The sequence below is a fragment of the Pelodiscus sinensis genome, chromosome 13 (genome assembly GCF_049634645.1).
Source record: "Pelodiscus sinensis isolate JC-2024 chromosome 13, ASM4963464v1, whole genome shotgun sequence".
Taxonomy (NCBI): domain Eukaryota; kingdom Metazoa; phylum Chordata; order Testudines; family Trionychidae; genus Pelodiscus; species Pelodiscus sinensis.
Genome location: NC_134723.1, coordinates 4,386,159 through 4,399,739, shown reverse-complemented (window position 1 = coordinate 4,399,739; position 13,581 = coordinate 4,386,159). Strand labels below are relative to the sequence as shown.

Sequence of the window (13,581 nt, the reverse complement as noted above, 5' to 3'; positions counted from 1 at the left end):
TCCCCCTGAGGCTTGGTTTTAGGCTGTCTATAGACTCATGCAATTAACCTGCCCCCACGTACACTCAGCTCACAGTCGGAAGGTTCGCTGTAGTCAGGAGGACGAGTAACTTACTTTATTTTTGTAATGAATGTTTAGAATCTCCCCAACATGATTATGCCAAGTAAGCCCCATAAATACAGCACAGGAGTCACACCCCGCCCACTAAGCATTGGCTGGAGGACTAAACACACCAGTTCATTAGGTTAAAAAGCTTTTAATCCCAAACAAGAAGCAACCACAGCTGTAAGTCAGCACTCCCCCACTGGGGGCTGGGCGGGTGTACTAGCCCTTATCTGGAGACAAGTCACAACTCTATTCTTCTCTCTGGCTACGTCTACACTGGCCCCTTTTTCGAAAGGGGCATGCTAATTTTAAACTTCGGAATAGGGAAATCTGCGGGGGATTTAAATATCCCCCGCGGGATTTAAATAAAGATGTCCGCCGCTTTTTTCCGGCTTGGGGAAAAGCCGGAAAAAAGTGTCTAGACTTTGAAGTAGGAATAAGAGATCCTCCGGAATAGGGCTTTATTCCGGAGGATCGGGCCAGTCTAGACGCTTTTTTCCGGCTTTTCCCCAAGCCGGAAAAAAGCGGCGGACATCTTTATTTAAATCCCGCGGGGGATATTTAAATCCCCCGTGGATTTCCCTATTCCGAAGTTTAAAATTAGCATGCCCCTTTTGAAAAAGGAGCCAGTGTAGACGTAGCCTCTATGTCTACACTGCAGGCTTCCTGCACAAGAAGCTTTTTGCGGAAGAGATCTTCCGCAAAAACTTCTTGCACAAGAGCGCGTCCACGCTGCAAAAGCGCATAAAAAATTTGATGCGCTTTTGCACAAGAGAGCATCCAGACTGCAAGGACGCTCTCTCAAAATGAAACACTGATTGCTATTTACAGACTCGCCACCAGGGCACCTGTGCTTTTTTCAATTGTCTCTTTTTGCACAAAAAAACCCTCTTTCCCATCCACACATGCCTTTTTGCACAAGAGCTCTTGCACAAAAAGGAGTTATTCCTCATAGAAAGAGGAATACCTACGCCGGAAAAACCCCTCTGTTCTGTCGTTTTACTTGCGCAAAAACGCGCTTGAGGTGTGGACACAGTGAGTTTTTGCACAAAAACTCCATAGTGTAGACCTAGCCTCTGTGTCTTCAATTTACTCAGTCACTTGTAATGGAACCGCTAACCCACAATGCTCCAGGAAGGAGAGTTCAAGAATTTTGTTAGGAGTCTTACTTAAAAGAACCAAGTGCACTAATACAGATGCAGTGTTATGTCATTTCAGGTGAAGAGTGAAACATCCTCTAAACCCACAAAGCACAAGGTACAGTGTCGTCTTGTGGCTACTCAGGAACCTAACAGGAAATCAGACAGGCAGAGACAGAGTTCACAGGCTGAGTCAAACACTGAATCGTGTCTCACCCATCCTGTTGTTGATGCAATAGCTCAGTAAAAGTATCTGACAACTGAGTCGCTGGCGCAGACTCTCATGGACATAGGTGCCTAACTCACTAGCACTTAAGTACTTTTGAGGACTTGGGTCACCCTGCTTTCTGGAGCTAGGCCCCTTACATACATTTGCCCCTGACTTCAGTGGAGTTGCAGCTGCTTGCATCTGAGCTGAATCAGGCCTAAAGGGTCTTGGGTTGAATCCAGCTAACAAAATAATTCATTTGACTTTGCATTACAGCTCCGGCCTCAAGGAATTCTCCTGCATCAGTTCTCACCTCTTCAGTGCATACTCTGCCCTCGTGCTCTCCTGGGCAGATCCACATTCTAGTGCCACAGCAAGGCACGGCCTCACGCCATCTCCCAGCCAACATGCCCACAAGTTGAACAGGAGCGAGGTCAGGATGGAAGCTGGCACATTCAGTGGCCTCTGCCTGGAAACTCTCAGAAGAGGGGGAACTGCTGCAGGGCCCCCACGCCTACTGTAGCAAGGGAGTCATCAATGCCGTCGCGTCAGTACTGCCAAAGACAGACAGATCTAGCAGCATCATGGGCACACCCGGGCAGTTAGAGGCAGATTATCGTTCACTTACAGCAGGAATGGTTCTGTGCCAAGCCCAGCTCTGAACTCTGGAAGTATCATGAAAGCTTGCAGAACGCGGCTGTGACCATAACCTTCCCCCCAGCTGTCTCTGTAACTACCTGAGCTGAGAATGAAAACATACTTGGCCTGAAATCCTGGCCCTCAAATTCCCATTGACTACAGTGGAGCCAGGAATTCAGTCAGGAGTCTACCACTTCCAGAAAGATTAGCCTGTGAATCCCGAATCCAATCCCGAATCTCTGCTTTGCCCCCAGTAGAAGTCAGCCTCCTTCAAGTAGCTCTGTGAGCTTCTTCCTTTTATGAATACTTAATCTGCATGGCCTAGTTCTCCACCTCAGCCCACCTGCCCCGCTTCCCCAGAGCCTCAGCATTTGAGCTAACCAGAGGCACCAGTGCAAATCCACAATAAAACAGCTTCTAGGGCTTAGCGCAGCTGGGTGCTTAAGGAGACAAACGTGCAGTAGTGGAAATCTTAGAAGGACAGTGCCTGTTTCAGCGATGGTGAACGCACGGCCGTTCTGTAACACTTTCCACCTGTGCTCTTAAAGCACTTTGAACAGGGAAATAAGACTATCTCCATTTTTAAAGAGGAGGCACACGATAGTGGATGCTTCAGGGGGTAGCTGAGTTAGTTTGTTCAGGATACATTTAAAAACCAATTAGTCTGGTAGCACTTTAAAGATGAACAAAACATGCAGATGGGATCATGAGCTTTCGTGGGCACAGCCCACTTCTTCAGATGATAGTAAATGTCATTACGAGGCCACAGTAGCATAGCTAGGAACAGAATCCTGCTCCCTGACTCCCCTTCCTGTGCTGAGCCGCTTAGAGCACCCTCGCCCCATAACCATGCGGTCAGATCAGCCTACAGCAGGCGAGGTTGGGCTCTCTCCATTTGGCCACAGAAAAGTCCAGGTTTAAAAACCAGCCAAGCAATGTTCTGATGGGGCAGGGGAGGGAAATGACTTAACCAAAGTTGCCCCTTGGTTTTGAAAGTATGGCCTGAGGAAACGACCTTTGACCTGGAGGCTGGAGGTTTAGCTTGTGTGCTAAAGTTTTATTGACTGAGCTTCAAAGCCTCCCCCCCACGCCAAGTCCTCATGGCCCTAAGACATGGGGCTAGACGTGCCAGGGCCAGTGGCTCTCTGGCCTCTCCCCTCACGCCACCTGGGACCTGTGCGCTGCGTTCTCTCTCAGGAAGTCATGGATGGCGGTGGTGAGACCCCATGTCAGACAGGACCGGAGGACCAGGAGGGAGCCACCCCGGTAGAGAAGAGTCAGCTTCCTCCCATGCGACTCCCAGACGGACCACGCAGACTCCCGCAGGCTGAGAAGATCCCTCCCCCCAACCTGCGACTGTATGTTGGCCACGAGGACGCTCAGCGGGTACAACAGCAGGCAAGTCACCGTCCCGTTAACACTGCCGGACACCAGGGCAGGCAGCCAGCTAGGCAAGCCCCTGGCAGCCAGGCTGTCCCGGAGGGGATCCTTAAAGGAGAAGTAGAGCGCGCTGCCCAGGCTGTTCCGCAGCAGCACGGGGCTGAGGCCACGGTAGTAGCCCACGACCAGCCTTTCCTTCGGACCGTACGAGTTGAATTCCTGCAGGATGCTGCGGATGTTTGGGAACCTGGCATCTTTCCGTCCGTCCTGGAGGACGTTCTGGACCCGCTCAAAGGGGTTCAGGACTAAGGCCTCCACCGAGCCAGACAGGAACCCCGCTGCCCACCGCTCCCCCAGCGTGCAAGGCTCGGAAGGGTTCCTGGTGAGGAGATGGAGGAAGCTGTCATGGGTGCCAAACAAGAGGGTTCCCTGGAGCGTCTTGGACAAGAGTGGTGGGAAAAGGCCCCGGTAGAAGCGGTGGAGGCCCTCGCGGCGCAACTGCTGTATGGCCTCCTGGATGGAGAAGGCGTGGATCTGCTGGCGGAAGATAGTCTTGTAGATGGGGAAGGTTATGATGGTGGAGAGGAAGCTGGCAACAGCCCCTACATTGTAACTCCCGGAGCTCCATCTTCTCTCTTCCCCCTCGGTCTTCTCAGAGTCTCCGTGCCGCATGCTGGTCTTTCCCCCAATTCTGAGACCTCCTTTGGCCACTAGGGGTGGGCAGAGAAAACCTGTAAGAGCTGGTTATGGGGCAAGTGACACCATCGTTCGCCAGCGGGGAAGGCATTTTATGATCTGGCCGACTAGCTTGCTCCTACCTAGAACTAATTCACGTGAACTGATCCCTCTTCAGACATTGACCCCAGGCTGCCCTGGGAGACTGACCCGTCTCTTGGTCAGTGGTAGGACTGATTTTCTGTCTTAACCTAGCATTCTGCTAACACAACAGCCCCATTTTATCCCTCCTCTCCTACTTGTGTTTCTATAAATACAGTCCCTTTGTATTCAGCGTTGGGGGCAAACCTGTTGGCTGTGTCTACACTGGCATGAATTTCCGGAACTGCTTAAAATGGAATACTATTCTGTTTTCAGTTTTTCCAGAAAAGGAGCGTCTACACTGGCAGGCTGCTTTTCCGGAAAAGCCCTTTTTCCAGAAAAGCATCTGTGGCCAATGTAGACGCACTTTTCCGGAAAAGACTACTGTGCTGTCTACACTGGCCCTTTTCCGGAACAGTGTTCCGGAATAAGGACTTATGCCCGAGCGGGAGCAGCATAGCTTTTCTGGAATAGCGGCTGATTTTGTACAGTAGAGCATCGTTGCTTTTCCGGAAATTCAAGGGCCAGTGTAGACAGCTCGCAGCTTATTCCGGAAAAGCGGCTGATTTTCCGGAATAAGTGGCCCAGTATAGACGCAGCCGTTGTGTTTTTCCAGCACAGCGACCTCACGACAGCCACCTGCAAGCCCAGAACGTGCTTCTCATTGCTTTCCCTCGTCTCTTTGTTACCAGCGTTTACCCTCCACCAAGCAGCTGGAGCTAATCATGCCCATGGGTCACATCAGTCTAATGGTCCTTTCTGGGGCGGTCTGGTATTTCATGTTGCTCGATGGAAGATTTTGCAGCGTGTCTATGCCCAGATGACCACTGCTCCTGCACTGGCTAAGCGATGCCGAGAATCACCACCCGCAAAACAGATTGAACTGGCAGCTTGCCCTGACAGAACCATGCTGGGCTGTCATCAGAGCCGGGGGAAGGAATGAGAAGCCTGGTTCTCCACTGAGCTGACTACTGTGCAGTTACATCACAGGGCACAATCCTGGTGCTGGGGAAGCTAAATATGCCACCCCCCCACCCAGGGCTAATCCAAGCATCTCAGCTTCATCCAGAGCCTGGGAGAACTTTGCCTTGGACTTCACTAGGATTTGATCAGGCCTGCAGCTCTCAGCTTTTAGGGCAGTGTTTGTTAGTTTGCGGGGAACACACTGGCAAATCCTGCAGAGGCTGGGGATGCTCCTAGCAGAACCACGCTGGTTCCATGGTGCAGGGAACAGACACTGGGGCTGTGTCTACACTGGCCGCTTGAATTTCCGCAAGAACACTGACATTCTACTGTCTGAAATCAGGGCTTCTTGCAGAAATACTATGCTGCTCCTGTTCGGGCAAAAGTCCTTTTGTGCAAAAGGGCCAGTGGAGACAGCTCAGATTTGTTTTGCGCAAAAAAGCCCCGATGGCGAAAATGGTGATCAGGGCTTTTTTGCGGAAAAGCGTCCGTGCCAATCTAGACGCACTTTTCCGCAAAGGCTTTTAACAGAAAACATTTCTGTTAAAAGCATTTGCAGAAAATCATGCCAGTCTAGATGGAGCCTGAGTGTAGAGACTCCTTACACAGCAGCACTTGGCTATCCCCCCAGAGCACTCCAGCAGCAGGGAAAACACCCCCCCCCCCCGTCCCTCCAGCATGAGGGCAATGCTGCATTGCTGCCTCTCACACAGTAAATGGTGTAAAGTGGGGTTTTACCCCCATTGTTTCCTTGGTTCCCCATCTGCCTGTCTCTGCCCAATGTCTCGTCTTATACTTCGATTGGAAGCCCTTTGGGACAGGGACTGTTGCTTGTCCAGTGGCTAGCACAATGGGCAGAGCCCTGCAAATCCGCAGCGATCCGCTTTCTAGCCCTGGCTTATTTGTGCAGGTACGGACACAGATGTGGACACGGATTCAGACACAAACTGGGAGTCTAGAACCTTGCAAATTTGCCGTGATCCGCTTTCTACCTGCAGATCACTTCTGTGGCTGTGGATACCAATTGTGTATCCCCGGAGCATGCCTGAGAGGGCCAGGTGCTCCTGCAATACAAAACCATCTGAAGAAAGTGAGATCATAGTTCAAGGCACTTAAAGAAAAGGTCACATCATGCAGCCACTGCCACAGACTTCAGCTCTCAAAGGACATGGATACGATAGATACGATGGGCCCAACCCATGCCTCCTGCAGCTCTGTAGAAGTCCGTGGCAGTTCCCCCAGGGTGGAATTTGACTTAACGCAAGCATCCCTTTTCTGACTGCGGTGAAGCAAAAGCTTTTGGTGACAATCGCTTCCTTTTATCTTCTGAGAGTTCACACAGAAGCTTCCTGCAGCGATGGGGTGAGTCGGAGTCCGTCTCCCCACCCCCCACCCAGAGCTGACCATGTGCACAGAGCTGGGAGGCTGCTGGGAACAGCTGTATTACAACAGAGCTCCCCTGCCACACAAATAGCTCTCCGAACCCCTCCTCGCTCTGTGGTTCCTTTCCACCTGCCCGAGACAGCGACCTCCTGGGGGAACTCCCAGCCAGGTAGGTCTGCTTTGAAGAGCCTCTGCCAGAGTGACGCACTCAACAGCTCTGCTCGTAGGAGTGGCCTGAGCCCCCTCTGCTCCCATTAGCGATAAGGACAAAGCCAGACAGCTTGCCCCTCCACTGGCTGGTCGGTAACTAAACACACTCAACCCCCTGGATCAAAAGCTCCGCTGGCCCAAGGAGGTCACCCCCGCCAGGGGAGAGGGAGATGGACTCTGTTCTGTAAGGACAGGGTTGCCATATTGTAAGGCCTAAAGCCAGAGCTGTCCCATAGGATGAATTGGGGCAGCTGCTCCAGGCCCTGCTTTGGGGGGGGCCCCTTGCGGTGGCTGCCTCAATCGCCCTATGAATGGGAGGGCCCCCAGGGATTACAGGGCCTGGCGAGAAGCAGCAGTAGGGGTCTCCCCCCTACACATACTGACCGCGGCAGCAGGATCTGGAGCAGCACGATAGCCTGCTCCGCTATGCCGCCCTGTCCCAGCCAGGCGTGCTTCACCTCTCCTCGACTTGGGAAGTAGAGTGCCACAGCCCCATAGAACGGGGGTGGGGTGGAGCAGGCTGCTGGGCTGCTCTGGCTCCCCACGGGTTGGTGAGTGGGGGTGGAGGGAGGGTGAGCCCTGTTGCCACCCTGGGCTAGGCCCTGTAATCCTCTGGGCCCTTTGCAGGACAGGGCTGAGGCAGGGTAGTTCCCCTGGGCTCTGTGCCTGGGGCAATGGTGAGGGCAAGGGGTTGCCCCAGGCCCCACATCTCACTAGGAACAGCCCTGCCTAAAGGCCTTTGCTGCAGCCAGATTAAAAACGCAGCAGCCGCCATTAGCTGAGAAGCAAGAAGTCAGATCCTCTTTCCCTCTCGGTGACATTCAAACAACGTAGTATCAGGCTGGTAAGAAGATCCCATCCGAACGGGAGAGCACATAACAGAACAGATCGTTAGATGCTTAAAGAAAAGGCAGTTCGATAGCATCCTGTCTGGCAAGAAAGCACTGACCTATGGTAGTGAAACCCTCGTCTCTTTGTTTTGTATTTACAGTCCCCACTTCTCTGTTACCTGTCTGGCCACCACAGAAGGTGCTTTTCTGATTGTACATTCTTCAGGATAGGAACTTTTCTTCTCCCAGCCACTCTCAGCCATCTCCTGATGGAAACAGCACAAAGCCAAACTCCCGATTTTCCCTCAGTCCACCTCCCCTAAATCTCATCTGTTACAGGTATCTTCCCCACCATCCCCCGTAGGCCTCCCTTTCCTTACACATCTTGGTCCTATCCGAGTCCTGCTGCTTCCTCCTCCTCAGCATCTCTCTCACCCTCCACATTACACACACACTCCTTCCAATTGTTTCCATCCATGTGCAGAATAATTTGTGTTATGTGCCGATGTGCACCACCAGTAGAAACACGTGCTACCAGCAGTGGGTGCTCTGCTAGTCAACTGGGCAGCATTTGACTGTGTCCTGGGCAGCTGCCCAAGCGCTCAGCTTACAAGGAACATTGCTAGGGAGCAACTGTACTTTTTCCTTTAGGAATTTTAGTGGGTATTTTAACCCTACAGCTTCGTTAGGCTCCTAAATCCTTTTGAAGGTTTGGGCATCTCTTCCTTCCTTCCTCAAGGCCCCTAGGGATGGGGCAACCAACCTCCTTGAATTTGTCCAACAGGTCCATGCCCAGTTCCCATCGAAGTCCCTCTTCAGAGCCCCACTTCCGTCTTGCAGCCTAGGAATCTTGGGAACCTCGATATGAAATCCCTGCGTTTGTTCTCCAGCCCCCATTGGTCTGTCTTCAAACTGTGGAATGGTCCCTTCTCCAGTGTCCAGAAAACGAGCACGTCACAGGCTATACCAAGGTGGATTAGGGGTTTGTGGGGCCCTGGGGCAGAGCTGGGGGGCCCCCTCCCCCATTCCTTCCACCTGCAGTCCTCCCCCAGCACTCTTATCAGAGCAAGGTAGGAGCACAGGGCTTGCCCTGTCCCACTCTGTGCATCTTTTGCTGTGCAAGATGGAGGCATGGCAGCTTCCCCTGCTCCCCCACAGGAGCACCAGGCAGAGCAATGCCAGCCCCCCCCCCCATATCCTGAGCCTGCTCTCTGGCAGTATATCAGGTCCAGCCCCTGTGCCCCAAAGCTGCTCCCCTGTAGGCAGAGGGGTGTTTATTCTTCCAAGGACCCTGCCAATTAGCTGGGCCTCCAGGGCACAAGGCCCATTGGCTAATTACCACGGGCTGTACCATAGCCAGCAAATAAAACCGTGTGTTGACACTGCCTAGCCCACAAACACTATCGGCAGAGGTGGACATGTTTTATCTGATGATGCAAAGAGCAAGTAGATTTTGACTAGGGCAATAAGTTGACTCTGATCTGCAAGGTGTGCGTGCGTGCATGCACATTACACACTATTTATAAATGGTGAGAATCTGATTTGCACTCAATGCCAGACAATGAACAGGGGCCCCATACAATGCCATCAGCAACTCAGCCGTTTCAGAGGCCACTAGTGATTGCAGAATGAGCCCAGGGGAGAAATCGGCACGAAAGAAGGGGAACTCAGTCATTTGTTGGTGATGAACAGCGCTCCATGCCTCGTCTTTTGTTGTGAATTAAATTCCCTTGTGTAGCTAAATCCGCTACAGCAATTGTGGTGGTGCCTTACAGCCTGACACCACTTTCACAAATGACTGGATAAGAAACAGTTAATCTACACTGGACACAAAATTATTCACCTCAAGCAAATGTCATCAAAGGCTGGGAGAGGCTGTGTTTCCTTTTCTCTGAGAATTTCAAATTGAATATTCTCGCCCGTCTGTTGCGCAAAAGGCTTGATTTGGGGGCAGGAAAGCATAAACACACCCAAAGAGCTTTAGACACTAAATCAGAAAACTGCACCAATCAAAAATCAAGGACTGATAAGGTTACTTCAGACCATCCCTAGGTTTGTATAGAAAGAGATTAAAGGGGATGTAAGTTCTTTAAGAAATTAGAAAACCCAAACATCATTAAACCAAAAGGAGGCAGAATCCCCCTTTTAGAAATCCTGTACTAATTCATTACCTTGTGTTTATCCTCGAGCTGCTTCTGTTTTCCCCCCACAATGCTATTCCCACGCCTCCCTCGCTCTCAAATTCATTCTCCTTTGCAGATGGTGAATGAGCTTTGTGGCATTTGCAGCTCCGGAGAAACAGACTAGCTTACCACATCCTTTTAACACAGACACCACCCTGCCACAATCTCATTGGCTGCCCCTGCTGCTACTCAGGAATACAACATCAGCATTAGCCAGGGACATATTACCGTACATCTCTACTAGGCTGTTTTAGGGACCAAGGCATTGGCAAGAGTAGCTGCAGGATCTCAACACATTAAGGATACTGGAGCACAGGTGGCCAGCGGCTGCTCAGGGATGAGGTTGGGGCACAGCATGGAAATCCTAATTGTAATGCCTTTGTTCAGTTTCAGGGCTGCAAGGACCTAGCACTACACTCTGCATGTGTCAATTTATACCACTTCAGATCTTGAGACACCCCCCCTTTCTAACAAAGCACATAAAAGACAAAGGGAAAGGTTGCCTGGCAACATCCATGGTACAGCATGATTTTAGCTAGATGCATGTCCACGTATGGGCGTGGCCACGTTTCCCACAGTGCCATAAAGTTTGTCTACAGCTACCAGTCCTGGCTCTCAGTGTCCTGTGCTGTTATTTAACTCATTTACCCCTAAATATCTTCTCAGGTCTCAGTAAGCAATGGAAGTGTTGGTAATGCCTCTAGACAATATCGACCTCCTATGGATTGGGAAATTTCTCTGGTTTGGCACTAGTCAAGTCCTGAGAATGCTGGACTAGCGGTTTAATCTGTAATACAAAAAAAGCTTTAAAACTAGCCCTTGAAATTGTTTTACCAATCAAGCTTTCTCTGTGAGTGGGGTTTAATCATTTTGTGTCTGGACAAAAACAGGACAATTGTTTGAAGAGACAGCATTTCTGTTTTCTTCACAAAGATTCTAGATTCTCGGCTTCACAGTTCATTTCTGATGCTAATTTACAGCGACAGATGCAAGATACAGTCAAGAAAAAAAATTGGAGACAACCTGGCTCTGAAATGAGCAAAGAACAACTGCGACTCATTAATAAATGAGATTCAAGTGTCAAGAGTTTGTCAGGGCTCAGAAAGCCCGCGAATGGTAGTTTCCAGGAACACTCAGAACAGGATTTCTCCACATGTAATCAAGACATGGGATTGTGCTTTCTTGTCTTCTGTACACAGACCAGAACACTTTTTCAAATGAAAGAAGGGAATTACTATAGGGAATGCTGGGCCGGTGAGAAGGAATGGCACGCAAACCAACCACTTCAGATATTCCACTTTCTCCACATGCTGGGTAGAGAAGAAATACGGTCAAACTTGCAAGCTGATGTCAGATAATACAGTACAAAAGTAAGGAGGAAAAACCTTCCACCAGTAGGGACTGAATTGCCTCAAAGACAGCTTTTACAGAAGGCCAAGCTTTCACATGCATTAGAGTTTGGCGAGAGCTTATTTCCTTTGACTTGCTCTATGTACTCGGTGAAAAATCTGTAGGCTTTCGTTGATCTTACATAACAATTTCCCCTTTCCTGGAGGCTGAAGTCATTCTGTGGAATTTCAGTCAGTCACTTTGAGAAACTAGAGTCCAGGAAAAGCAGCTGGTGTTCGAACAAATCAGCAATCCTACCAAAAAAGACGACAAGTAGCAAATTGCACTACTTGTGTAGACAGCTTGAGGTTTGCATCATTCTGCAAAAATCCAATTACTCAGAGAGGTCACATCCTGGCTCATACAGGGTTGCGAGAATGGGTGTTTAGCACTGCCTAATTACAAGCATTTCTCAACTGCTGCTGAGTGCATTACCTACCCCATTATTCCAGAGTACAGGGGATAATAGGGAGTGAAGAATTACAAGTTTCAGGCTCTATGGACTTGTATAATGTCACCTTCCAAAAGGCATCCGTTTGCAACAAGATGTTCCAGGAACTGTAGGGGAAAGCCATGGAAGGCCAATGCTGTTCAGTAAAAGACAGTATGTGGTATGCAATTCACTTATGTCTAGATAGCGGGGCTATCTGAAATAGCTACCCTGCATCTTTTCAACACACCCGTTATTTTGGAATATTTTCCAAAATAGCAGGTGCGCTATTATGGCATCCCTGTAATTGTTGTTCCACGATTAAGGGAGGTCTTGCAATAGCATGTTATTTCGAAATTGGGCGCTGTGTAGATGTGCCAAACTTCAAAATAAGCTATTTCGAAATACAATTGAAATAAGACACACAAGTTGTGTGGCACAAATCGCGTATCTTATTTCGAGTTTAGTGTGCTGTGCAGACACGCCCTTAGAAATCTGTCTGCTAAAGTCTAGTCACTCAGAAGCAGCTCTTCCCCTTAAAGCGGGGGTGGGGAGCTGCACTGCAAGTCCCTTCTGACAACAATTACTACATGACCCCAGGAAGCCCAAGCCTGTGGGACCAGAGTCAAAATTCAAGGGCTTCAGCTCCAGGTAGCCGGTAACCTGAGCTCTGTAGCCCAGGGCTGAAGTCCTTGGCTTCAGCTTTGGACCTGGGTGGTGGGGTTTGGGCTTCAGCAAGTCAAAATCAGCAACCCCTATTTTAAAGGCATGGCAAGAGAAATGTCCTTGGACACTAGGTATCTATTATCTTTACCATTCGGACAGAGAAACCCCAGAAAGCAATTAGGACTCTCGTCTATCATATCTAATTGCTCTCAGTATGCATCTCTGATGTATACGGCTCTGATCCAGTCAAGGCCCACCCTCATCCAAGCAACATCCCCCGCTATATTTTTAACTAGGGCTGTCAATCGCAGTTAATGCCTGTGAAACTAATTTTGTTTTCAGTTAAACATGTTAATTGCTTCTCTCTCAGCAGGGAGGGAGGCACTGGCAGCAGGGTGGCTGGAGCCTTGCATCCAGAGGGGGGCTGGTGCCCAGACATGAAAATATAGAAAACATCCAAAATACTGAAATAAATGGCATTAACATTAGTATCCCTATATCCTACTTACCGATTTAGGGAGCAGGTAATACAACTCAGGTAGCTCTTGGATTCTCCTAACTGCCCCCTTAACATTTTCCATGTGAATCAATGCTTGTGCCCCACAGAAAGGTTCTGCACATCACTACTATGACAGTCATGCAACTTACCTGTAACATCATCTCCTTCCAATGAAACGTGAGACGCAAACAACCTTACAAGGAGCTAGCGAACAATTTTAAAGTCACTTATTTTAATTCCATTAATGTCATTGCCCAGCTGATCGGTATGTGGACAGAACAGGTGCTCAGATACCACGATGGGAACTGAATGCAAAGAACCAAAACTGCACTGGCACCCTTAACTAGCTGAACTACCATGTCTTCTGAATTGGAGAAGATCAGAAGTCTCTGACACAAGACTATTACATCCTCTAGCAAAGGTACCAGGGGTTTAAAGTTTCTTCCACGCAAGTGGTATATTGCTAGTACAAAGAAGCTGTATGTTCTTCTGTCTTCCACCATCTTATGGCTGCACAAGTTCACAGTAACAGCACACACGGAGTCTCAAAAATGCCATGCATGTTTTAAAAGCATTTACAAATTACAAAAATGTCTATGTAATTATTTTTTAAATAAAAGTTTAATTTCTTCATTGAGGTCTTAGTTTACCAGAAATGCGGCTGAAAGTCTTCACACTGCTTTGATGTCCTTGCTCTTGGCTTTTGATCACAATGTGTTGGCAGTGAACTAGCAGGAGCTT

The 13,581-nt window shown here is 49.5% G+C and overlaps 1 protein-coding gene across 1 annotated transcript; it reads right to left on the bottom strand.

Moving 5' to 3' along the window:
- Positions 1 to 776: 776 nt before the first annotated feature.
- Positions 777 to 13,233, bottom strand: SLC25A53 (solute carrier family 25 member 53). Its single transcript, XM_006137451.4, has 2 exons — positions 9,845 to 13,233; positions 777 to 4,181 (listed from the first exon to the last, which is right to left on the bottom strand). The coding sequence occupies exon 2, from the start codon at positions 4,141 to 4,143 to the stop codon at positions 3,250 to 3,252; it is 894 nt and encodes a 297-aa protein (XP_006137513.2). The 5' UTR covers positions 4,144 to 4,181; positions 9,845 to 13,233; the 3' UTR covers positions 777 to 3,249.
- Between the last annotated feature and the right edge of the window lie 348 nt (positions 13,234 to 13,581).

Excerpts from the sequence above, each read along its gene's own strand:
- SLC25A53 (XM_006137451.4), bottom strand. The coding sequence starts at position 4,143 with ATGCGGCACGGAGACTCTGAGAAGACCGAGGGGGAAGAGAGAAGATGG.